General features: G+C 30.4%; 1 protein-coding gene across 3 annotated transcripts in view; it reads left to right on the forward strand.

Moving 5' to 3' along the window:
• LOC127277003 (glutamate receptor ionotropic, kainate 2-like) overlaps positions 1-25,367 on the forward strand; it is a 590,803-nt gene that overhangs the window by 107,340 nt on the left and 458,096 nt on the right. For 2 of the 3 annotated variants that reach the window (XM_051297788.1, XM_051297789.1), the window contains one exon: positions 8,022-8,321. The exons of the other annotated variant lie outside the window; for it this stretch is intronic. In XM_051297788.1, coding sequence (XP_051153745.1) covers positions 8,022-8,321 — 300 coding nt within the window. The remainder of the gene's footprint in view (positions 1-8,021; positions 8,322-25,367) is intronic. 3 annotated transcript variants of the gene reach the window in all.

A 25,367-nucleotide genomic window follows, 5' to 3' on the forward strand; every position in this document is an offset into this window, starting at 1 on the left:
TTATGTCTAAAAAATTATATTTTTGTTAAAAAATTATGATGGCAAAATACAAATTTAACTAAATTTTTTGATCTTTTATTTAAGAATTTTTTAAAAAGTTATAAGTAAAAATTTAAGAAAAATATATCAGCTTAATTTTTATTATTTTAACAAAATTCTAAAGTTTTTTTTATAAATAAAGAAAAAAATTGCATATTTTCTATTTAATGAATGTTTAAAATTTGTAACTCTTTTCAAATCTTGGCGCGCGTTCCGCTGTTTCGTGTGTGGTCGGTATAATAGAGTTCTTGTCACTTTTAAGAAAACTGTTATTTTTTAATTAAATTGCAATTATTATGAAATGTGATTGTTAAATAATAAAATAATTTAATAAAATTTGCAATTTCTATTAAATATAAATTATTTTTTCACACATTTTACACTAATTTCTGAAAATATTATGAAAACTGACAACGAGTTAAAATCTACAGTTACCACTTGCACATATCAAGTAATTATTTATTATTTATCACGTTAATAATTAAAATTCTTACAAAAATTAACTCTATGAATGTTCATTTAACCTCACAATACTAATTTTTATAAATTTTCATCAATTTAAAGCTTTTTTTTGATAATTACCTAAATTCGACTTAGATTCGACCCAGCTGGGTCGATTTTAGGTAAATCGAATCCGCCAGGGTGTGTGCACCTTTTTCGGCATTTCTGAGAAAATTTTTATAAATTGATTTTTTTTGGTGAATTAAATAAATTAAATCAATGAAATTAAGGAAATTATGAGATAGTTGTAGTTAACAATTTGAATTTCCCCGCCAGAAGATCATGCGCATTCATATTCGCGCAGTTTTATCGTGTGTGGTCTGTATTGTGGAGTTCTTGTCACTTTTAAGAAAAATGTTTTTTAAGGGGTTGTATACAGTCAGGCGATCGAAAAAATGCAGTTTTTCGGGATTTTTTTTTGTAAGGAATATTTATTTATTGAAGCGGAAGTTTTCCTATATTCTTTTATTTACATCTTTTAAAGTTTGAAAAAATATATTTAATTCGTAAAAATATTATTCCTTTTGGAATAACGGTGAACATGATGACAATTGACAGAATCATCTATAATCAAAAAGTTAAATAGATTCTGTTAGTGTATGAAAAAATGAAGTCCTTAATCGAAGGAATTAAAAAAATATCACTTTTTGACAAAATGGCAGCTTCTAAAAAAAGTCATTTTTATGAAAAAAATGGACTTTAAATGTTCATTAAAATTATAGTTTTAATTTTATTTAAAAGATCTTCGATTAAGGACAGCAAAAAAGTAGTTATTGAGCGTGTGTGAAAATTAGAGCTAAATCGGTTCAGTGGTTTTCGAGAAATCGTGTTCACCGACTTGAAAAACATAGTTTTGAGAAAAACGAGTTTAAAGTTTCACAAACAGTTTATATTGAGTTGAAATTTTTTTATTCAAACTTACATTTAATCATCAATTCAAGTATATATTCGTCTAGAATATATACTCAGGTATACGAAAATTGTACTGTAGAATATAGAAGACGGGACAAAAAGAATCAGATTTCTATAAGTACTTGTTACAGACGCCGTACCTGCTCTACACCCCACGGTGCGTCTTTCTAGTTTTGTCTGTAACTTCGAAAATATTTCTCGAATCTTAATAAAATTTTTTTTAACAGCAGGCAAATATAGGTATATACATTAAGAAAATGAAAAAAATCGATTTTTTTAAAATTGTGACTGCATATAACCCCTTAATTAAATTGCAATTATTATGAACTGCACTCCTTAAATAATAAAATAATTTAATAAATCTTGCAATTTCTATGAAATATAAATTATTTTTTCACCCAGTTTACACTAATTTCTTGAAAATATGGTGAAAATTGAATTTAAAATCTACAGATACGTACCACTTGCACATATCAAGTAATTATTTATTATTTATCACTTAAATAATTGAAATTCTTGCAAAAATTAACTCAGTAAATGTTCATGTACCCTCCCAATACTTATTTTTAAAAATTTTCATCAATAATCAAAAGCTTTTTTTGATAATTTCTCAAATTCGATTTAGATTCGCCCTAGCTGGGTCGAACTTAGGTAAATCAAATCAGCCAGGGTGGGTGTAATGAACCAATAGTTCGTTATTAATTTATATAAATAAACCCCATAAAAAGGTGCCATACACGATTATTGCAAATAGACTAAAATAAATTATGTGTATGTGTATACACATATATATATATATCAATTTTTTTTGTTAATTATTAAAATTATAATTAATTTCGACAACCATGTGTCGAAATAGGTTTATGACCTGCAATTACACCATTTCCTTTTATTTCTTCCTAAAATATTATTTCGAAAATTACACTTGAATTAATGCACCCTCAATATATTGTGCAAGAAATTTCAAGTTACCTCGACAAAAGTAAAGATTATTAACCTCTGAATTCAGAGGTTAGCCACGCAAACCTTCGTGTTAAATTAACAATAATTGTTGCTTAACAGTGATTGTTATAAATAATTGCAAGCTCTGCAATTAACAACAATTATAATGTATAAAATGTACTCCTCACTCTTTCTAGAGCGAGTATAACAAAATTGCAATGACAGCTAAAGTATCATCGCCGAGTCGCACAGGTCATACACCTAGCAAACATATATATTATTTAGAAATAATAAAATTTCCGTTTAATCCCCTCCTAACTTGGCATAATTGTGGTGCATAAAACTTACAGAGACACTCCCAAAATTCACAGTCTTACGATATTATCGCGAGCGGTAATTATCGTTTGAGAGATTCTCATACGTAGAATTGTGAAAATTGTTGTGAAAATTTTTACAATCGGATTGAATCTCCCGGCGAATAATTCCGCAGAAGTATCGAGTATAATCGGATTTGTTTTACCGGCTGTCATGTAAACTTTCTTAATTTCTACAATAAAATTTTAAGTTACAACGGGACTATTTTTGCGTTAGAATCATCATTGATGATCGTATAATAGTCTTAAATTTAAAATCGGTAAAAATAAGAAATAAATAAACCAAGAATTCTACACTCGCGTAGAATTACGTGAGTAATCGCAGTGTGGATTCAACAAAAATCAACGCAAGTGTTCTTGTATTGAACGAAAGACTTTTATAATTTGCTGCCCGCTTTATTGTTAAGGCGGTAAATTAAGTTTCGACTAGTTTGGGTGAGTTTTATTATGTACAATTCTATCTAAACTAGTGTTGCATGTCAACCAAAACAATCGAGAAATTAACGATCTCAAGAAAGGTGATTGTTTAATTTTATTCAATATATTGATTGGTTCGTGTCATAGAGACAAGCTTCCCGTTAAGTAAATCGATCGAGATTTGCTTGATTCCGTTTTAACTTAACCTATGTATATATACAGAAATGCAGTGAAGATTTCAATGAATTTATTATATATAAACTATAAATTTTTTATAAAATTCTTTAATAAAATATAGTTTATGAAATTGTTTATTCAATTATAATAATAAATTGACATCAGAAGAATGTAACCCCATCAAAAATAAACAGTATACATAAATATTATGTATATAATAAATATTTTGTGCCTACATTTCATATTTAAAGTGCATTTTTGATGCGTCAAGCACATAGTATACGCTCATTATTTATTTAAAAATTATACAGAACTGTAGTATTTCTATATAAAATATATTTAACATTATACAGAACGGTTAATAACCTATGTTATTGTAAATAATATTTTTTCTATGTATCGTAATTAAATATATAGTTTTTATTGAAGAAATTAAAAATATTTCGAGTGATTACTATTATTATTATCTAACCTATTTAAATTTTTTAAGCAATTGAAATTTCTAATGTCTAAAATTTCTCTTAAAAACAATCACTATTAGTATAATTTAAATATTGTAATTTTTTAAAAATTATATATAATTTTTAAAATATTCTTTTCTCATTAAAATAAATACAAAATCATATAAATTAAATAATTTATTATTTTTTCTTTATTCAACGAAGTAATATTTAACATAATACATTAGAGAACAACTCATCCACGAATTCAAGCACATAAGATATTTTACAGAATCATTTTCCAATCTGTTCTTGTGTTTTCTGATGGTCAAAGATTTTTCATTTTAATAATTTTAATAATTTTATAATTGTCAATAAAATTAGTTAAATATTTGATAAAACTAAAATTTGTAAACTAATAAAAATATTAAATTAGGAAAAAAGTATGTAAAATTTGACATTCAAATTGAAACATTTTTATAAAATACTTTTGAGAAGCTCCTTTTGCTTACTCATCATCTAAATCTATCTGATCATGTATTCTTTTCCTGCTTTCGGTTTTGTTCGTATCTTCTGCCATTTTACTTTTCACAATTAACTTCCTTTTTTATTTTAAAAAATCCATGAAAAACAGGTATTTTATTATTATAATAAAAAATATATACGTTTGATCGAGATTTCGAAATAACATTCGAACGATCAAAGTCAATCATAAACAAAAGAAAATCACGCTTCTTGGCTTGATAAAATGTATCAATATTCAAGCATATGCAGTCGATATCGAGCAATTATTGGATTGACATGCAACACTAATCTAAACATTTTTATTGTTCTTGTTGCAAATGAAAGTGTAAGAATCTGAAAGAATAAATATGTCAATTATGCTACCTTACCTATTTTTCTTTTAATTGAAAGATATACCGTAGAAAAAACCATGAATTTTTACGAAAAATGCCTAAAAATGACTATGTACCCCCCTAGCGGCCACATCTTTTGACATAAAGAGTTTAAATTTGGTACACTTACATTTTTTTACGTAAAAATTAATGAAAAGTATAGCGAACTTGATTCGGATCAATTTACATAGCGTTGTCAAGGAAAAATAAAAAATTTCGAAAAAATGGTTTAATCTCCCCAGCGCACAAAACTTTCAACCCAGACTGTTCATATTTGCTGTATAAATGTATTTTTGCGTGAAAATTATAGCGAAAAAATGTAAAGAATAGACCCTTTGTGAGTTTGTTAATGAGATTAACCCTGAGGACCCAGGTAATAATTAAAATTTTTTTTAATAAAATTTTCTGGAGCTCTAATACAGGTATATACATATATACAGATATATATTTATTTTTATTTTCAAAACAAAAAGGAAGAAGATTAAGATTTTAGACGAAGATATTCTTATGCCATTTTGAATAGCCTAGATAAAGAAACGAAATATTAAACGAAGAAGGGCTTATGTTATATTCCTTGGTGTAAGAAATAAAGATATGCGTTACCCTATTCAGTTTTAGATTTTCTTTATAACTTTTCCACGTGATAAATGGAGTACGAAATTATTACCTGGGTCCTCAGAGTTATTATTTAATCCTCTTTAACAGATTGCAGGTCAAGCAAACCCTCATTTGCAAAATAAAGATATATCTTTCTCTCTCCATAACTTGTTCTTCTCTCTGTCACCGAAAACACAGCACGGGTGCGGACGGAATGAATGAATGAACTGGTAAATTATTACATATATATAATAGTAGAATTACAAGATTCTGTAACTTTCGTTACAGAATTATGTGATTTTACTGCACTCAGTTTGACAATATTAATGATTTTGAGGGTAGAAATACAAGATTCGTAAACTTACAGTACAGTATAGAGCGATTTTAAATGGCGATTGTAAAATTCCAGTCCCAATATAAATTTGCCCTACTGTGTCATGGTTTTTTTCCTCGCATACACTATATGTAATTTTATGGACGAATGTAAAGTTACATTTTTTAGTTAATTTACATTTTGAAAATGTGAATATCATGAATTTTGTAAAATTACTAAATAAAAAGTAAAAAAGCAATTTTTTTATTGTAAAATCACATATTAATAGAAAAATACATCGACAATTAAATTTTCTTTAAATTTAAAAATTTGTTTACTTTTGCATTTTTTTGCCTGATTTCGTTAACTATACAACTATTTTAATAATCTGTTATAATTAATTAATTTCGTTTCGTATGTCGTTTTGTTACATCGGGTACTTCGAATCACAATTATTAGTTAAATTTATTAAATTTACAACTTTTAGTAATTTTACAGGCGCTAGTGAATCCACATATGTACATATGAATCGACCTCAATGTACAGTTACTAGATCCCACAGTGGGCCAGGAGACCAAAAAATTTGGCCAAAAGTCATTATCAGATTTTTAAAAAGGATTATTGTGATATCAAATAGAGAAGTTAAAGTAGTTAATGTAGAAGTTTTTTAACTTTTATTGAAATATTGAAGCTTGTGGAGTAAGTTCATTTTAAAATAAGGCTTAAACAATGTCCGTATGATTATTGCTCTGAAATGACAATTTTTACGAAAAATTATTACTTCGCATTGGTTATAATGCATTTTCTCATTAGTTTGAAGCATATAATTTGTAAAAATAGTATATAAGTGTAAAAATAAATTGTATATTAGAAATACTGCGAACAAATTGAGACAAATTATGTTTTTTAATACTACATGTCAATACGCCGATTGAGAGCTCCTCAAAACTTCACGCGATATGAACTGTTGTGATGCCTAAAAGTTTTCAGTAGTTCATGCGTAATAGGCTCCAGGTGCGATCTGCTGCGAAAATTAATTCAGTTTTTAAAAAAATTAGTTTTTACGGTTGTATGCACGGTTTGGTTATGTACAGTAGTAACTCTTTGCGACACCAAAGCTATTTTTGAATGGCTTCTTATGACGTTGCATATGTAAATGTTTTTGGGGTCACTAATTCCTAATTTGAAGACAGATTTTCAAAAAATGCTACTTGGTCTCTACAGATTTAGTACTCAGCGAGCCCGAAAACTCCCGAGTAACAAGTTTCAAATAAATTCGTTTGATTTTTACAATGTAATATGCGATATTGGATTCGCCATCTTCAACTTTGAAAATCTGCCGTCAGGTTTGAAATCTATGACACCGAAAACCCCCGAGTAACAAATTTCAAGCGAATTAATTGAATTTCCAAAAATTCACACGCCATAATGGATCAACCATTTTGAATTTTTAAAATCTGATATCAGATTCGTAATCAGCGACAGCGAAGACCCCCGAGTAACAAATTTCAAGTGAATTTATTGAATTTTTAAAAATTCGTCCGCCATATTGAATCCGCCATTTTGAATTTTGAAAATTTGATGTCATATTCGTAATCAGCGATCCCAAAAACCCCCGAGTAACAATTTTCACGCGAATCCTATTAATTTTTTTTTGTCGTCCGCCATATTGGATTCGCCATTTTGAATTTTTAAAATCTGACTTCAGATTCATAATCAGCGACCCCAAAAACTATAAATACGCCCCTGAAAATTTAAAGATTCTTTGTTTTTTGGGAAATATGATTTTTGGCCAATTATAAGGGTCTCCTGGCCCAACGTGGATCCTGTAAAAATGTCTCACACATTGTAGGTTTTTTTCCTCGCATACTCTGTATGTAAAATTACAGAGAATTTTTTTTACAGTGTAGGAATTGGATACAAACACAATTCAAAAAATTGATAATTTATCCTTTTTAATGGAAAGTTAAAATTTTTCAATTCTTTTGAATTTCTCACTTCTTACTAAGTGTATACATCTCCTCTAATTATTACTATTAACTATTTTTACTACAATCTCAGCTCCTGTTTTTCCGTGTAGTAAAGATTAATAAAACTTAGTTTTTTTGAAAATTTTCGGTTATTTCTCAACACCATATGATTATCGGCTCTAGTCGTATTTGCTATATTTTTCCTGTATATAGGTTTTTATAAAGTTATTATTATGAATCCTATTTACATGATAATTTCTATTTTTTTTCCTTTCCAAATTCCTATTCCAAATACGTATACGATTATATAGAAAATCAGCTCATTAGATGTCCTGACCACGAATGAAACTCCTATTATTATAAAATGAAGATTTTACTTGAATTAAATAAACAATACTTATTTTTAAAATATAAACAGCTTAAGAATAATATTATATTTACAGGCAATTGCTGATGTACTAAAGTCGTTGAGTTGGAAATCATTTACAGTAATTTATGACACAGATGATGCTTTAATTCGAATACAAGATGTTCTTCAACTACATGGGCCGCTAGATTCTCCTATTACAATTCGTCATATAAGCGAAGATCATGATTATTTGCCTCTATTGAAAGAAATTTCGAATTCTACTGACTGGAATCTTTTACTAGATCTAAATCCAACAAATTTAGAGAAAGTTTTGATTGAAGGGAAGAAATTTGGAATGCTTAAGGATTATTATAAATATCTAATTTGTTATTTGGTAAGGTTTCTAAAACGTATAACCCCGGTAAGAAGGCTGGAACCCTAATGAAAATTCCTGTACAAGATCTTGTACCTGTTCTGATGAGAACATGTACAAGAATAGAATGACATTTAAATTATCATATATATTTTCTCTTTAAAATTTTGCCATTCCATTTATTTAATCTGAAATATTCCCTCTTTTTTTAATCCCTGTAAAATGGGATAGAATATTGGAAAAAGTAATTCTTTTTTATTCCAAAATACAATTGTATTCAATTAATGGAATACATTTCATAAAGTTTTAATTTCAAAAAGTTTTGTTAAATTATGTTTGAACTAGAAGACTTTTTAATCATCAAACGGGAATAGAAACTGAAAAAATTTAATCCCAAACAATTTCTCTGTGTTCAGTAGAAAGTATAATGTTTCTATTTATGTTAGGTTATATGTATGTATTGTTAATATTATAATATGTTATCGTTGAATGTTACTACTGAAGAAGTGTAGATAAAGTAGAATATCTCGATTTCTGCACGGAGAGAAGATCGGGAGCTAAGACTTCCCGTGCCAGCCTTGAGAAGTATTTTTCGTGGTTAGTAGTTTGCGAGCTATACGGGAGCAATGTTTGACAACGCAATTAGGGCGTCTCAGCTCCCGACTACGAGACGACTCTAGCGCATAAACAGAGTAGCGCAGTGCTACGTCTATAGCGGGAGGTCTTAGATCATGTACTTTTCTCCGTGTGCATGACTTAAATTTATAAATTTGTATTCTATGCGTAGAATTAAAAAGAGCAAATTTTCCTAATCAAATGGAATAACATTTTTCAATTCCAGACTTCTTACTGGGGCAATTGTTTTGATTGTATAACCAACTGAACTCAGAAATGACTTGTAACACAATGGGAAAAAACCATGTTCGTTCAAAATCGTTCTTAAAACGTTTTTAAAAGGTTTCCTGTCCGCCAATTAATGTTCTAAAACATTTTAAGAAAATGGATGTTTAAATAATGTTCTGGAACATTTTTTGGCTGACATGAAACGTTCTCAAAACGTTTTAAAAACGGTTTTGGAACGAATATGTTTTTTGTTAACTGGGAATTAGTGCGTCTCACTACTATACTTCAAACAAAGTTACTACTTACATTGAAATAACCATTTTCCTAGAAACTATACTTGGTCAATCAAGTAGACTTTTGCTCAATATGAGCTTTCGAAATACAGTCAGGTCTCACAAAGTGTCCGAGCTCGGGACCTGGCGTCTCGGTAAGTGTCTTTCCAGCTAAACCACGTCCTAGTGGTATGGTGGTGGGAAATTCAGTGTAGTATACTAAATATGAACCTCCAGTAAAGAATTTTTTTTCTTTCATATTTTATTTATAATTTTTATAAAAGATCATGTTACAACTGAATAATTATCATAAAATTATTGTTTATTAGTATTAATTTAATAAATTATTTTTATAAAAGGTCGATGGACTTATCGCCTTATACCGACACTCGCCACCTAGTTAAGTAGGAACAATAGAGAGATCTCCTACTATTTGAATTAAGCTCTGACAGGTCACGGGTGTTTTAACTCGTACCTGCAGCGTTTTAAGAAAAAGGATAATGAGGAGCGTGCTTACTGCCAGTTTCCTGTGGACAACGCAGAGCACACCCTCTTTGCCTGCAGCAGATGGGACTTAGAGAGGTAGGCCATGTTCACCGGTGTAAACGCTACAGTTTCACCAGAGAACATGGTAGCGCTGATGATCCAGTCCCTTGAAAACTGGTGGCTCATGGAGACCTTTATTATCTCTTTTATGATGAGAAAGGATCTCGATGGCCGTAGAAAGGCGTAATGAACTGTCTCCACGTACTATTTTTTTTATTTATTTGTTCTATTTGTTTATTTTTTTATTTATTTTGTTTTTTATTGTCTTTTTGCAGTTTCATATTATATTTTATGTGTTCATTTGTCTTTTTACAATTTTATTTTTGACTTTATTTATTTTATTTTATATATTGACTTTTAATTGTTTTTCTTTTCTGGTGTGCTGTTAATTCTGCTTTTACATTAAAAAAGGTTTATTATTTTAAAATTGATAACGCAGGATATCCGCAGGAATGGACTAAGTCATTTCGCGATAGAGTAGGAGCGCCACCCTCGAAGGCAAAAGTCTTTCTGACAGTTCCGAGGGTGGATTAAGGGCTCTCAAGAAGGGTTGACGGGTTTTAGTGGGTCGGGACTGGTAGTAGTTCGCCAGCTTATTTTGTTTATTGTTCACTTTTTTAACAACCCCACATAACCTTGGCATGCTGAAACCAAGGTATCTGTATACAGATTTCCCAAAAATCCCTAAGCAAAAAAGAATATATAATATAATATAAGTGGCCTGGGGCCTTTCTTATTTTATGAGCCGGCTCTGGTGGGACTTGTCTTCATTAATGGAGAAGGGATATAGACCCTTTGTGGATTTAGAAAAGGATAGAATTTGATCAGTTTATGAGACTAGACAGTTTGCGAGACCTGACTTTAAATGTTCTCATGATGAGACCCGGAAAAAAGTTTATGCCCCATGTGGTAAACAAATTGAGTTTGGTGACCACGTATAGATTCTAGGAAAAATTGTTATTTCAATGTAATTAGTGTCTTTGTTTTGAAGTATAGTAGGGAGACGCATCAATGACAAACCTGCTACTTATAAAGTATCAAGAAGAAGATAAAAAATTGATCGAAGAGTGAAATAGAGCTAATATTAAATTCTTGAAATTAAGATTTACTTGATAAAATCAAATGAATGAATTGCAAACCGTTAATTCACATTTAAAACACAAAAATGTCAATTTCTCGAAAAAGGGAGCAGCTAGGATTACAAGTTTTGCATATTCTGATCCTACAAGGGATCTAGAAAAACCCCCCACAACCCGATTTTGGATCTATTTTCATTGCATTTCTTTTTGACAGAAATTCATTTTGGCGTTGTCAGCACAAGTCATGACAGATTCATCAGAAATTAAAAAACCAACATCTTCTGTTAGTAGATGCCTGTAGCTTGTACTTGAAAGAAGAAAAAAGACAAAAAATTTAAATTTTTGGCAGAGTTTTGAAAAAATGCCATTTTATGGTGAAATTTTCACCACTTTCCCTACTGGAAAATTTTACATAGGTCTCTACAAGGAATCCTAAAAGGATTTCATGTAAATCCTTATATGATTCTTTATAGAAACATATTTAGGTTCCCACAAGGAAAAATCCTATAGGATTCCTTATGTCTTCTTATAGGCCTCCTATAGAAGTTTTCCTATAGGATTAATTATATCTGCCTATTTAGGAATCCTATAGGAATTCATAGTTTCCTACGTAGGAAGATATAATAAATACAAAAGGAAAACTCTTGTAGGATTTACTCTTTGGAGAACCTACATAGGTTCCTAAAAAGAATCCTATATGAATTTACATGAAATCCTTGTAGGATTCCTTGTTGGGACTTATGCAAGATTTTCCAGTAGGGTTTTGCCATGTAGAATTAGTTGTGATTTGAAAAAAACCTTCATTTAAGCACGAGATAATGTTATCTTGAAAAAGTGTGGTAATGGTAATTATATGTAATTTATAAATTATTTTCAATGTTAAATACATTAATTCACATATAAGTCAACATTTTTAATTTGATTAAAACTCAGAAACATAACTTAAAAACATCTTCGTCGGGCCAACTTTCACCCAGAGTTTGTCAAACCAAAAATTTTTAGTCGATTAAACAACATTCCCCGAAGTTTTGGCAACCGTCAGGCCAACTTTCACCCAGAGTTTGTCCAACCAAAAATTTTAAGTCGTTTAAAATACGTTCGCCGAAGTTTTACCAACTGTCGGGCCAACCATCACCCAGAGTTTGGCCAACCAAAAGTTTTAAGTCGTTTAAACTATGTGCCCCGATGTTTTGCCAACCGGCGGGCCAGCCATCACCCAGAGATTGGCCAACCAAAAATTTTGAGTCGTTTAAACTATGTGCCCCGATGTTTTGCCAACCGGCGGGCCAACCATCACCCAGAGTTTGGCCAACCAAAAATTTTAAATCGTTTAGACTACGTTTCCCAAAGTTTTGCCAACTTTAGACTAAAGTTGGCCTTAGTTTCGCTAAGGTTGGCGAAATCCCCTTGCCATAATTGGCTTGCAAAGTCCAGCCAACTATGGCCACATGTAACTGACAAAGTTGGGCAGGCTTTGGCAACTGTAACTCCAGATGCCAAAGTTAGGCCAACTTTGGGCCATCCTTCAAACTCTGGCGGCCTGGGATGTTTCGTTGCGTCGCTAGTATAGGAAATGAAACATGGGCATCGTGCTTCTAAAGACACATATGTGGATATACTTTTAAGTAACCTAATAATAAGATAATTTCTCATATATAAATCATTTATAGTTGTAGACAGATCATCTCGTATGCTTTGCTGGAGATTGCTCAACATGTTCAATCATAGAATTTTTACGGACTATGTCATATTTCACTTTGCCTTCCTGATGCATTTATTTTGTTGTCGGCATTTGTAAATTGTAAATTTGACATCAAATTTGTGGTCAGCGACCCTAAAAATACATTTACTTTCATTTTTATAAAATCAAATTACTTTTTATCAAAGTTGACAGTTAATTTGACAACATATTCGTGATTAGTGACGACAAAAACCTTTATAACGGTGTATTGTTTATTTATACGTACTTTCAATTTGTTCGAGTGTTAGAAAGTTAGATGAGCCAAACTTGGTAGACTCCTTTAATCATGTAATATAAGAGTTGTCTTTTTTTTCAAAAACAAAATTTTTTCAATTGATTATTTAAAAATCGGACAAGTGCGAGTTACACTCGCATTAAAACAGAGGGTTCCGTACCCTTAAACCTAAAATTTAAGGGGTTTCAAGTGTGAAGGCAGGTAAAAAAATTCCAATTTTGCTAAATTTTTCCTGTAATGTGAGCATAAAAACACATAGATAAACACATAGTAACATATAAAATTATTATAAATTAAACATTAAATAAAAAGTTATTAATGTTTAAAGAGATGTCGATAAAGTGTCAGTTTAAGTGTGTTTTCTTTTATTAATTTTGAAGAGAAATATGTGAAATGTGATTAAAATGATAACTTTTGTCAATAAATTATTACTTATAATATTAATTGTAGTAATTTTCGCCCTTATTTAGTGTTAAAAAAGCTTATAATTGTTTAATTTTTCATAGTGTATTTTACAATGTGTGATTTTACCGGTTATGTAGCTGTGTTGTGAAATGAGGATCGATATTACCTGCAACACGATTGCCGCGCGAAAGTTGCGATAGATGTCGGGCCACAATTTAGTCCTATAGCTTTATTGATATCAGCATTTCATTAGATTATATACGAGAATAAATGATAAATTAATTTTATAAATGATTAACGCATTATAATCAATAAATAATTTTTAAAAAATTAAAAAACAACTTTTCCGTTTTTTTAATTAATAAAAAAAATATTTTTACCTATTCAAAATTAATGAACTTGCAGAAAAATTTTTTTTAGTAAATAATCAATTTGTTAAATTTACAAAATTAATTTATTAATTTTCAATAGAAGGAGGAGCCATTAATCAGTAAGTATTTATTAATAATTTATTAATTAATTAATAATTAACTATTAATATCAAAATTATTATTTAAATAACTTAAATAAGTTAATTATTACTATTAATTAATAAATACTTACTGATTAATGGCTCCTTCTTCTATTGAAAATTAATAAATTAATTTTGTAATTTTAAAAAATGTTTATTTACTAAAAAAAATTTTTCTGCAAGTTCATTAATTTTCAATAGGTAAAAACATTTTTTTTATTAATTAAAAAAACGGAAAAGTTGTTTTTTAATTTTTTAAAAATTATTTATTAATTATAATGCGGTAATCATTTACAAAATTCATTTATCATTTATTCACGTATAATCTAATGAAATGCTGATATCAATAAAGCTATAGGACTAAATTGTGGCCCGACATCTATCGGAACTTTCGCGCGGCAATCATGTTGCAGATAATATCGATCCCCATTTCACAACACAGCTACATAACCGGTAAAATCACACATTGTAAAATACACTATGAAAAATTAAACAATTATAAGCTTTTTTAACACTAAATAAGGGCAAAAATTACTACAATTAATATTATAAGTAATAATTTATTGACAAAAGTTATCATTTTTATCACATTTCACATATTTCTCTTCAAAATTAATAAAAGAAAACGCACTTAAACTGACACTTTATCGACATCTCTTTAAACATTAATAACTTTTTATTTAATGTTTAATTTATAATAATTTTTCCATAAATCATCTACAAAAACACTAATTTATCTTTATTTTTCACTTTTATATCATTTTTTTTAGCAATTTATCAATAAATTTTCACTCTAAGCGAATTTAAGCGATTTCTGAGCGAAATCACTCAAAATGTAAGCTTGAACCAATCCGCCAGGGTGTATAAATTTGAAGCCCTTTAGATAAAATTTTCTTCGTTTTTTGAAGAAAATTCATGATTTTTATCGAAAATTATCAGTTTTTCCTTGAAAACGCTATAATATTCAACTCCAATCGTTCTCGCTATATTTTTTTTGTAATCTACACGTAAAAATACGTAAAAATGTATAAATTTGAATCCCTTAAGATAAAATTTTCTATACTAAATAATACGTATAATTATACGTAAAATTATACTTGTCATTATTTTATAATATTATAATTTATTATAATATTATATTTTAATTATACGTGTTTTTTTCACTAGGGTAATATTAGAACTTATCTTCCACTTAAGTCACTCAAAACTATTCACATATGTTTCTATAGAAGTACAGTGCCCATGTTTCATTTCCTATTAGCGTCGTCAGTTCATACGTGCTTTTGGAACATTGGGACACAATCGGCGATACCAGCTCCATACATAGTTCCTTCTTCGGTTTCTAAAAGATCATTTTCAAGTTATCCAATGCCACTCTAGTAGCAGTGAGTGCCTTGGGCCATTTACTGCTACCCGACTAGTATAAACGCGTGACTTCACACTCTCGGCGAGTTGTTGTATGTAGTTACTCAATAATTCAATTTTTTGGAAAAAAATCACCGTAATCTCCCCTTAAGGGAAGTTCCTAGTTTAGAAGGCGGTGCACATCTGGTCTTAAAAAACGGCAGGCACGATAGAGACCGCAATTTTTGTTTGAAACATAAAATCAAAGAAAAAATTTTAAAGTTTAGATATGTAGTTTCTATTCGAACCAAGAAACTTCCAAAAAAATGATGAAATTCTATAATTTTGAGTGATAAAAACAAAAAATAATTTTAAAAAAATGACTTTAACTGGTTCTCAAAAGTGTAAGAAGTGTAAAAAATTCGGAATAGACAATAAAATAGAGGAAGAGGGGCGCCTCCGAGTTTAGACAGGCGCTTTAACACCAACCCGACTCCTCGATGCGTTAGTCTCGCAATTTAAGGGGTTTCCTAAATTTTTTTGCCCTAAAATAGAAGGTTTATAAAAGATCGTGTACTCATAAGTTTTAAAATATAATTGATCAAAAGTTTTTACATGTTACTATATACGTCAAGAACTATTTAAAAAAAAATTGCGATCTTAAAAAATATTATTATGCTCCTTCTACAGAGGTCGCTATGTACACTGGTCAAAATCAAAGTCCTTTACGGTAACCACTGTAGCTCATCGCAGAATCATCTAAAATAAAAAAATCAAACGTGATTTTAAAGTTTAAGACCTAATACAGGTCCTAAACCTCGAGATATTAAAAAAAATCAAAAATTAAAAAAATGGCAAGCTTTGGAACCCAAAAAACTGAAAAAACACCATTTTTTTGACAATCAATCACTCACAAAAACCTGATTATTGAATATTTTAAATATATTAGAGGTTTAGGGCCTGCAAAAACTTCCACTGAATCGAATGCAACTTGAATTTTTGAAATCGGTCAAACGGTTTTTGAGTTCTACTGGTTACCATTTTTAAATATAGTGTTTTGAGAAAAAAGCGTTTAAAGTTTTGATATCAAAAGGTTATAATTAGTCAAGCAGAAGTAACTAAATCAGCTTGAAAATTCTTACTCAGGGGTTTTTGGGGTCGCTGATTACGAATATGATGTCAGTTTTTAAAAATTCGAAATGGCGGATCCAATATGGCGGACATGAAAGTTAAAAATCAATTGCATTTACTCGAAACTTGGTACTCGGGGGTTTTTGGGGTCGCTGATTACGAATATGATGTCAGAATTTAAAAATTCAAAATGGCGGATCCAATATGGCGGACGAAAAATTTTAAAACTAATCGGATTTGCTCGAAAATGATGAAATGATATGAATATGATGAATTGTCCGTACTGGGTCCATGACCATGTCGGGTTTATTATCAGCAAACCAAAAAACCTTTTTTATATTTGAATGTTACGAACCGAAAAATATTAATTATAAAAATTATTATTCTTTATGTCCTGGAGGCACCAAGCTGCCGAAATTAAAAATTCCGTTTATTTTTATGGGATCGTGTATCCTATTTTAAAAGAAACTGCCAAGTTACGTTATTCGAAAATTGAATTTAAGGGATAAGACACAATGAAACAATTAAGACCCTTTTATACATTTATTTTATAAAAGAAATCTCGACTTTAAAATGTTGAAATAATACAATAAGATAAGAAGATGGAACGATACATGTTTAAAAACTTACTCTACTGCTTATTATACCATCGCAAGCTAACGAGGGCGAGGCTTCGAGCTGCTTTCCGACGGGCGAAAAAAATACACACACTTATCAAAGCGCGAAAATGTCATTTGGTAGCGCACAAGAATGCACTTACGGGTCCACCGAATTTAAACAGCGCAGGCACCACACGTGCGGACTGGCCGGTCAAAAAGACAAAAATTCAATAATTTGATTTTATTCAAATTATTGGATTTTTATTAAAGACGACTTCCGTTGGACTTCGTCGGCGTGAAGTATTCATTTTAACTTTACGTCCGTCCAATTTTAATCACTATCTATGTAGTGGATTGTAAAAATTGGAAATCCGACTCACGGACGGGCTTAGTCCCGGCGTCTCAAAATCGTTTTTACGCCTCTGAAGAATTTCAGAGCTGACTCGCGAATGAGAGTTGTACAGCAATTAATTGATTTCCGCGATGCACTTTTATATGAACGTTTAGAGACTTCAGGTGGGAAAATTTTGTGGACTAAGGGTTTTTAACACGTGAACAAGGCGTGAGCTCTGGGCCTGTTACTATGCCAATAATGCTGAGTTTTCGTTTTCTGTTAACAGTTATAGCCAAATATAATAATAGTCACTTAATAAAAATCAAGCATAAATTATTATTGAAAGACTTGTTTTTTTTTTCTTTTATTATATATATATTTTTTTTTTTTTTGGATTTATATTATGAATTTTCCTTGTTGGAAAATGTTTTGATTTTGGGTATTTTTATCCCTTTTTCATTTGCGACAATTACAACTTTGATGTTGTGTTGTCGTGGGCATGTAAGATTGTTAGGCCCAGAATACGTAATAAAAAGGGGTGAAGTAAGAAAGGATCGGAAACTGAAGAATTACGTTCATGGAAAAAGCTCATCGCGTAGATTTGTTCTAAATATCATTTCCCATAATTCGTGAGAAGTCCAATTTCTAATGTGGTTTCTACGCCTATCTATACTCATTTAAGACCCGCAAGCAATAATAGTACATGAGTAAAACACTTATTGTCGTTATTTGTAATCATTAGCTTCCATATTTTTATCTTGAGAACGTTAGTCTAAGAGAAAAAGATTCGCTGGTACAATGTATCTCCTTTTCTCTTAGAACGGCTGTTAGGTGAAAAGAGACGCACGCTCTATAGTGAATACAAGCGAGAACACTATGCGGTTGAGAGAGAACGCATCAATAATGTATCAGAGAGAGAAAGATTCCTATGTATAGCATATCTTCTTTCTCACTCGCGCAATGCCGAGGGATGCGCGGGGAGCTTCCACTGACCGCGTTCAGCGGTGGCCCCCACCCGTCGATGCGAAGACATTATTTTAATTTCGAATACTTTAATTTTTTTTTTTTTTTTTTTTTTTTTTTAATTAGGTACTTATTTATAACAATAATAATACTAGCAGAATATATTTATCTACACACAAATAGCAACAAAAATAATAATAATAATAATACATACATACAATTGAGAGAGGAGAAAATGATATAAATTATAATTAAAATATATGTTGAGCATTTCCTGAAAATCATTGAAATCATAATAAAATAATTTTAGGTTGCTGGAATTATATTTTCAAGCAGAAAAAAAATAATTTACTGTCGAGGCCCGAGTTCATTTTCGCGCGATAATCAGCTGCTGACGTACTCATTTTACAGCAGTTTTTGGTGCCTTTATAATTATAAATATTATAAAAATAAAATGAATGGAATTAATTAATTTTGAATTTCATTTTAGGACTAAAAATTTAAAAAAAAAAAAATATATGTTACGTACTTGCGTAACAAACCACCGTGGAAATTCCTGTTTTCGTCCCCGAAAACTTGTCGCAATGGAAATGAACTTGGGGTATGACTGAAAATTTCATGTTTTTCAAGAATGCAGAAAAGAATATTATATGTCAAACATTTAATTTGAATTTTAGAAATTATGTTTCGCAGTTTACATATGTATACATTGATTCTTCATAATGATCGGGTTAAATTAAATAAAATAATTATCGTTATATTTGACATATAATTATCTTTATATTTACTATTGATTCTATAATAATAATATATTTTGTAAATATTTACCATTATACAACCAGTTGGAACTATTAAGTATTCTTGTTTTGAAAGATTTGTCTAAGTATATTTAAAAGTTATTATTATTATTTTAAAGTTTTGGAAAATTTAAAAAAAAATTTTTTTTTTTTTTTTTTTAAACAAAATTTTAGAGAAAATGATCAAATCATCCTGTGTCAAGAACCATCCGTGACCAGAATGTTAACCATGCGAGTGCACCTGCACATATGCAATTCGATTCGATACACATATACGCATACATTATAACGTTTAAGAAAATAATCGAAATTGAGGGGCTATAAAAGAAGGAAAACGCACTCTAGAATAATTGAGATTAAATAGGCGGTGTTAGTAAGTAGTCGATAATATAAATCGGAAGTAACATTCTGATTATAATCTCATTTTATTTGTAAAATAAATGAGATCATGAATGACTAAAGTTGATCTGCTTGAGGAGCATTGTCAAGTCCTATGAGCTAGTACAAACAATACTCTATTATGTTGATTTAATTTTCTGAGGTTTTCAAATGGGATTAATTTTTGACAGCGGTGACAAACGAATGTTAAGAGAGAGTAATGAGGTTACAACTCATCGGTGTCGATCGCAGTTATTAGTAGATGGAAGTTGACATCAAATTTCCGACGTGGATCTTCTATGGAGCGGTACGTTAACGATTTCGGATATCACAATCGTCCTTGTCGATTTCTGAAATTTGATGATGGCTTTCTGACGGAAGACAAGATGTAGCAGTTTAATGACTTTGATATCTCTTAAAGTCCAATTGCAGGGTATTCCAAAATTGTTGATAACTAGGACCGGTTGCACAAATTTCTGGTTACTCGATAACTCGTATCGTGGTATGAATGACATTCCACTACAGGCTTCAGAAAAATGGACCATAAGAATGACCCTCGGCTAACCAAATTGGCTGGGTAAGAACGCCATGGCTACGATAGTTAACTCCTCCCTTCAACCTTATTTTATCGGTGAGATGACAGTTGTCTTCAGAAGATCCAGATGTTGGTTGACGTTGAAATTTTGGATGGAGTTCTACTAGTGGTGACATCGTTGTAACATGAGTCCAAAGTAACTCTTGCCGTTATGATGTGGCAGGATTGTAGGCTCGCCTAATCAAGGCCGATTTGCGGTTGACTGACCTTGATTTTGGTCGAGGTTAGGTTTGATGACAGTTTAACCTCGATTACCGTATAGGATCGTATAGGATCTAAAATGCAGTTGGTGGCATTTTAGATTATGATGTTGACCCAACAACTTCCTGGAGCCAAGCGAGCCCTTTTCTGAAGACAGAAAACATTCTGCCAGGCTTAACCCTAAGTGTGGCACCCTCAGTCCGACATCATGAGAATTAGCTCCTGGTTCTAAGGTAAAGCATAGGAAATTGGGGGTCATCTCTCAGTGATCTAAAAACAAAGGTATGTTAATTTCAATTTGGTTGTAGACAATGGCTAGGTGCTTAACCATTATCTCATTTTCATGGTGGTAGCGTTACAAACCTTGTATCGCCACCATGGAATATTCCTGCTCATGTTCGGGAATATTGAAATAAAAATTTTGTTTTCAAACAGTAATACATAAATAAATAAAACAATTTAATAATCGAAAAGATCCATTTTATTCAATTGAATACGATAAAATTTTGAAGATAAAAATTTTTTTTTTTTAGTTATAATCTTACTTAACAAAATAAATTTCACACAAAAAAAATGTTTGAATAAACGAGTATTAAAGAATTTTGATATTTCTATTTTTTTTTTTTTTTTTTTTTGAAGAAAATATCTTTATTTATTGATTCATTTATTTATGTTAGGTTGGTAGTCGAAGGAGAAGAAATTAAAATATAGGTTTTAATTTAGTGGATAGGAAGATTGAGAATTCTTAATAAGTGGGACAATCTCAATATAAAAAAAAATTCCATCCTTCTTAACAATAAAATTAAATTAAACGAAAATAAAAGATTCTGAAAACAATTAGTTAGCAAAAGAACCCTTTCATGTTTGCAAGTTCACAGGGATGATTCATGGTATTCATCGGAGAAACAAAAATAATTTTGAAACAACAGTTTTGTTTTTATGAAAAATAGTCATTTTATACTTTGCTTTCCACCATACAAAAGGAAACAAAAAGAGGACAGTCTTTTCCTAGAGTCACTCTTCCTCCTGTAGGCACACTTGTATTTACGGTACTTTGTGCGGGGATGATTATGATGCAACACCACGTAACCTTTACCTGCCTTCCCGTAAACGTCGCCCAGTTATCAAAATGACCGTCAGGGTGACTGATCCTCGATTGTCCCAACTGCATGATAAATCACAATGCATTTAAAATGAGTAAAATATATACTACTTTTTACGTATGAAAAGTATTGAATTGAAGAGGAAAATTATACGGGAAAAATTTAGAAATTTTGTATTAACAGATTTTAAATTTCTATATAAAAATTTAAAAAAAGGAAACGAAAGAAATGTCATTATTTTTAATGAATTATTTAAAATTCAAACTGCATAAAACATCTTAAATAATTTTTCCATTTATTCTGCCGCCCTGTGCGATGCTTTACGCAGGGGCGCAGCAAGGAGAAAAATATTTCGAATGAAAATATTATCTTTATTCAGAGTTCCTCTGTTTTTCTTGCTCAAATTTAAAAATTATTTTTTTTTTGAATTATTACGCAAAAATAAAATGGTTTGGTTGCTGTAATCAAATAAGTTCGATTGGGATTTTTTTTTTTTTTTTTTTTTTTAGACTTAGTAAAAATCTTAGTTCAAATCTTAAATTATGTTTTACTATAGCATATTATAGTAACAAATATTATTACAATAAAATGTAGAGATTAGTTAATATAAATTTTTTACAAATAACCTATAAATAATTCGTTACTAATATTAGTGAATTATAGTAAATTATAATTATAATTCTAATAATATAATAATAATATAAATAAATATATAAATTAATACTATTATTATTAGAATCTAATTAATATGTAATTATATACATTAATAGTAATAGATTATAAATTAATTAAAATTATTAATTTAATTTAATTAATTAAAACAATAGTAATAATAAAGTAATAACATAAAAAAATAAAGTAAAATTAATTTAATTAAGTAAAGGAAATTAATTTACTAATAAACAAATTAAACAATTGTTTATTGATTATTAATTGATAAATTAGATTAGATACATTAATAAATAGGTTTATTAAAATTAACTAATTACAAATACTCATTAGTTTTCTAATTTCTAATTCTAAGTTATTTTATGGAATAAAATAATGGGATAATTTTTGACCGAACCTTTCGATTAAAACAACCAAATCAGCCTAGTTAAAGTTACTAAACTAAATGTAACAATGTTAGAATTTATTGGTAAAAATAAATTTTAATTTTGAAAATAAAGAGTTTAATCATTAATACAAGGTAGTTCAGATACACAAAAGCATTGTCAACAAGACGTCTCTTGAGGAATGCGGAAAGACTCTAATTTCGAAGACATTGACCGTGATTTCATAAACTCGCATTTAATGAGTCAAGGCCACTGATCGTAACCTAATATGCAAGGAAATAACAGAAGACACTCTGAGACAATTTTGCACATATAATTTATGTTCTATTTTAATGTATAAAAGCCAGGTGAGAAATTCTTGCATTTCTCTTTAAATAAAAGCATATTGAATTAAATTAAATTATATTATATATTATATCCGCTTTTGAATTTAAGGGAAAACAAAGAAAACGGAGTATTAGATTTTCTTAATTTTGGAAAAGATTGGAAAATTTGAAAAATTATTTCAGAATAAAAATTATTAAAAAGATCTTTAACTTTCAGAATTTAGAAAACAAAGAAAATAGGAAAAAATTTTAGAAAGAAAATTATTTTCTTTACCTTAGAAAAACAAAATTCATTTTAGAAATGATTTTCGCCACCATGGAATATTCCTGCTAACTTGCATGCAAATTTTCCGATGTACAAAATTATGAAGGCGAATGGGGAATAATTTTGGATACAAACTTTTCAGATTCTACACCTAAAACATTGCGCCAATTGTAACGTTCCATAACTAGGGCTCTGTACTAAAAGCTGCGCAACTAGTGTAAAAAAAAATTCGGAAAGATAAGCGATAAAGCTTTCTTTTAAAATTCGAAATTTTCCTCGAGTTTTTCCACTGACAATGAGGAAAATTCCTGTTTGAAAGATATTTTCTTCGATCTTCCACCCTTTTTTTTTTTTTTTTTTTTTTTTTTTTTAAATTATTTACGATGATGATGATATGATAATATAAGGATGCACATAAAAATTAGAAAAATGCAATTTTAATTATGAGAAAATAGTCCGCAAAAGTATTACATTTTCATTTTAATTCAAAATATTTATTCATTGAACCGAAACTGGGTTTTCTATTGTCTGTCATGTGAATATTTTTGGAGGTCTTCTGCGCGAAGGGCATGTTCGCAGGCCTCTTCTAAGTCCACGGGGTTTCTAGTGTCAACAAAAATTGACATTTCTTCTGGTAGTCCGCGAATGAAAGATTCGAGGGCACAATCTATAATCGGTTGTATCAGGAGTTCACTTTCAGGAAGCACACGAGTACGCGCGTTGGGGACATCGGCTTCGCGAAATCGTCTATTGTACTTTGCTTCGAGGGCATGTTTTGCACCACTTAGAAGTCCGCGCAACCTATCGTTATAGTCCCGAACAGTTTCGGTTTGTTTCATCCTTATTGTCATTATATTTTCGAAATACCATTGGTATTTTTTTGTAGATGCAAATCGTTTATGCAAATGAGCGACAAGCTCGTCCACTCTATTAAAATGTTTATCTCTAACACTTTCCCTAGCTGCGCCCTTTAACTTACTAAGGACTGCTTTAAGGAAACCCGGTTCTGTGGCATCGGTGGTGAATACGACACCATTTGCTACATCTTGTAGAAATTCTCTTAAGGGTGGATTCTTTCCATCAAAGAAAGGGATGTGGTATGTACTCTGTTGTAGGGTCATACATTCGAGGACAGAAGCCATGGCGGCCGTAGTGTCCTGGTTAATTTGTCGAAGTGTTATGTTGGCATGTTCTGTCTCTAATAAAGAGTGATTATTCCCGCCCCTTGCGCCGGGGTTGTCTTCGGGATGGTCCGGCATTTTTGCCAAAAGGGTCTTAATTGACAAAAGGAATTAAAAAAAATTGAATTGTTACAAGGGGTGATGATATGCGTGTTTAAATATACATGCATATATTATATATATATATATATATATATATATACATACATATATATGCCCACGAACACATACACATATACTTATGTGCCCTTTTTTTTATACGCAAACTTGGCAGTCTCTTCTTTTCGAGAGGGGAACAAACTATCTCTCTTATTTTCTTTTCTCTTACGCCACCGCGGAATATTCCTGCAAACTTGCTTCAAGGAAATAGTCGATGTAGAATCGGTTATTCGCTTTCTTAAAAAAAACCAGTACTGAGGGAATGTTACAAGGCAACGTCGGCGTAGGTGTTAAATCTTTGAGTGTTTTGTCAGTCAGAATAGGTGAAACCATTTTAGAAAAATTATTAATTATTTTCAATCCAAAATCATTACGTCACTGTCATATGCCGTAGTCTCGTCAGAGTCGTTTGAACTATCGTCTAAGTGTTGTTGTAAGAGTTCTATTCTGCGACGAGCCAATTCCTCCTCTCTTTCAAGGTCAATTACTCGAGCTTGTGGAGGGGGAACCTGGGGGTTACTTGGACCTGCTATGGGGAGGACAACTGGGGACAAAGGTTTCACTTTATTAATGGGTTTGATTTTTAATGTCGGTTCGGTAAGGTTATAATAAATTTCCGAACTCGGAACTCTTGTCGCTGGTTGTTTTTCTGTAATTGTGGGTGCACTCTTTTTTCCTGCAATTTTTCCCCACCTTTTTCCTGCTCTTTTTCCTCTAGGGTTTTTATTGAGCAAAAATCCGTTTATACTGGACATTTTAAAGTATTCATTATCGAAAATTTTCCTTTCTTTTCGCTGATTTTCATTAATTCCACGTCAGGAATTCGTTACATTTATATCAACTCAGCAAGAAGCTTTCCTCACGGGGAGATCGTACTGAAACCAGCGCTTTTGAATATTACGAGATGCGAAAGAGAATTTGATTTTCTTCCTATCTCGCTTTTCTTTTCGGAAAATTATTCAAATGCAGCATAGGAATTTCCGATCTCGCGGTGTCGTACTGGC

The sequence above is a fragment of the Leptopilina boulardi genome, unplaced genomic scaffold, assembly GCF_019393585.1.
Source record: "Leptopilina boulardi isolate dan_hultmark-lab unplaced genomic scaffold, ZJU_Lbou_2.1 LbouV2_162, whole genome shotgun sequence".
Lineage (NCBI taxonomy): Eukaryota > Metazoa > Arthropoda > Insecta > Hymenoptera > Figitidae > Leptopilina > Leptopilina boulardi.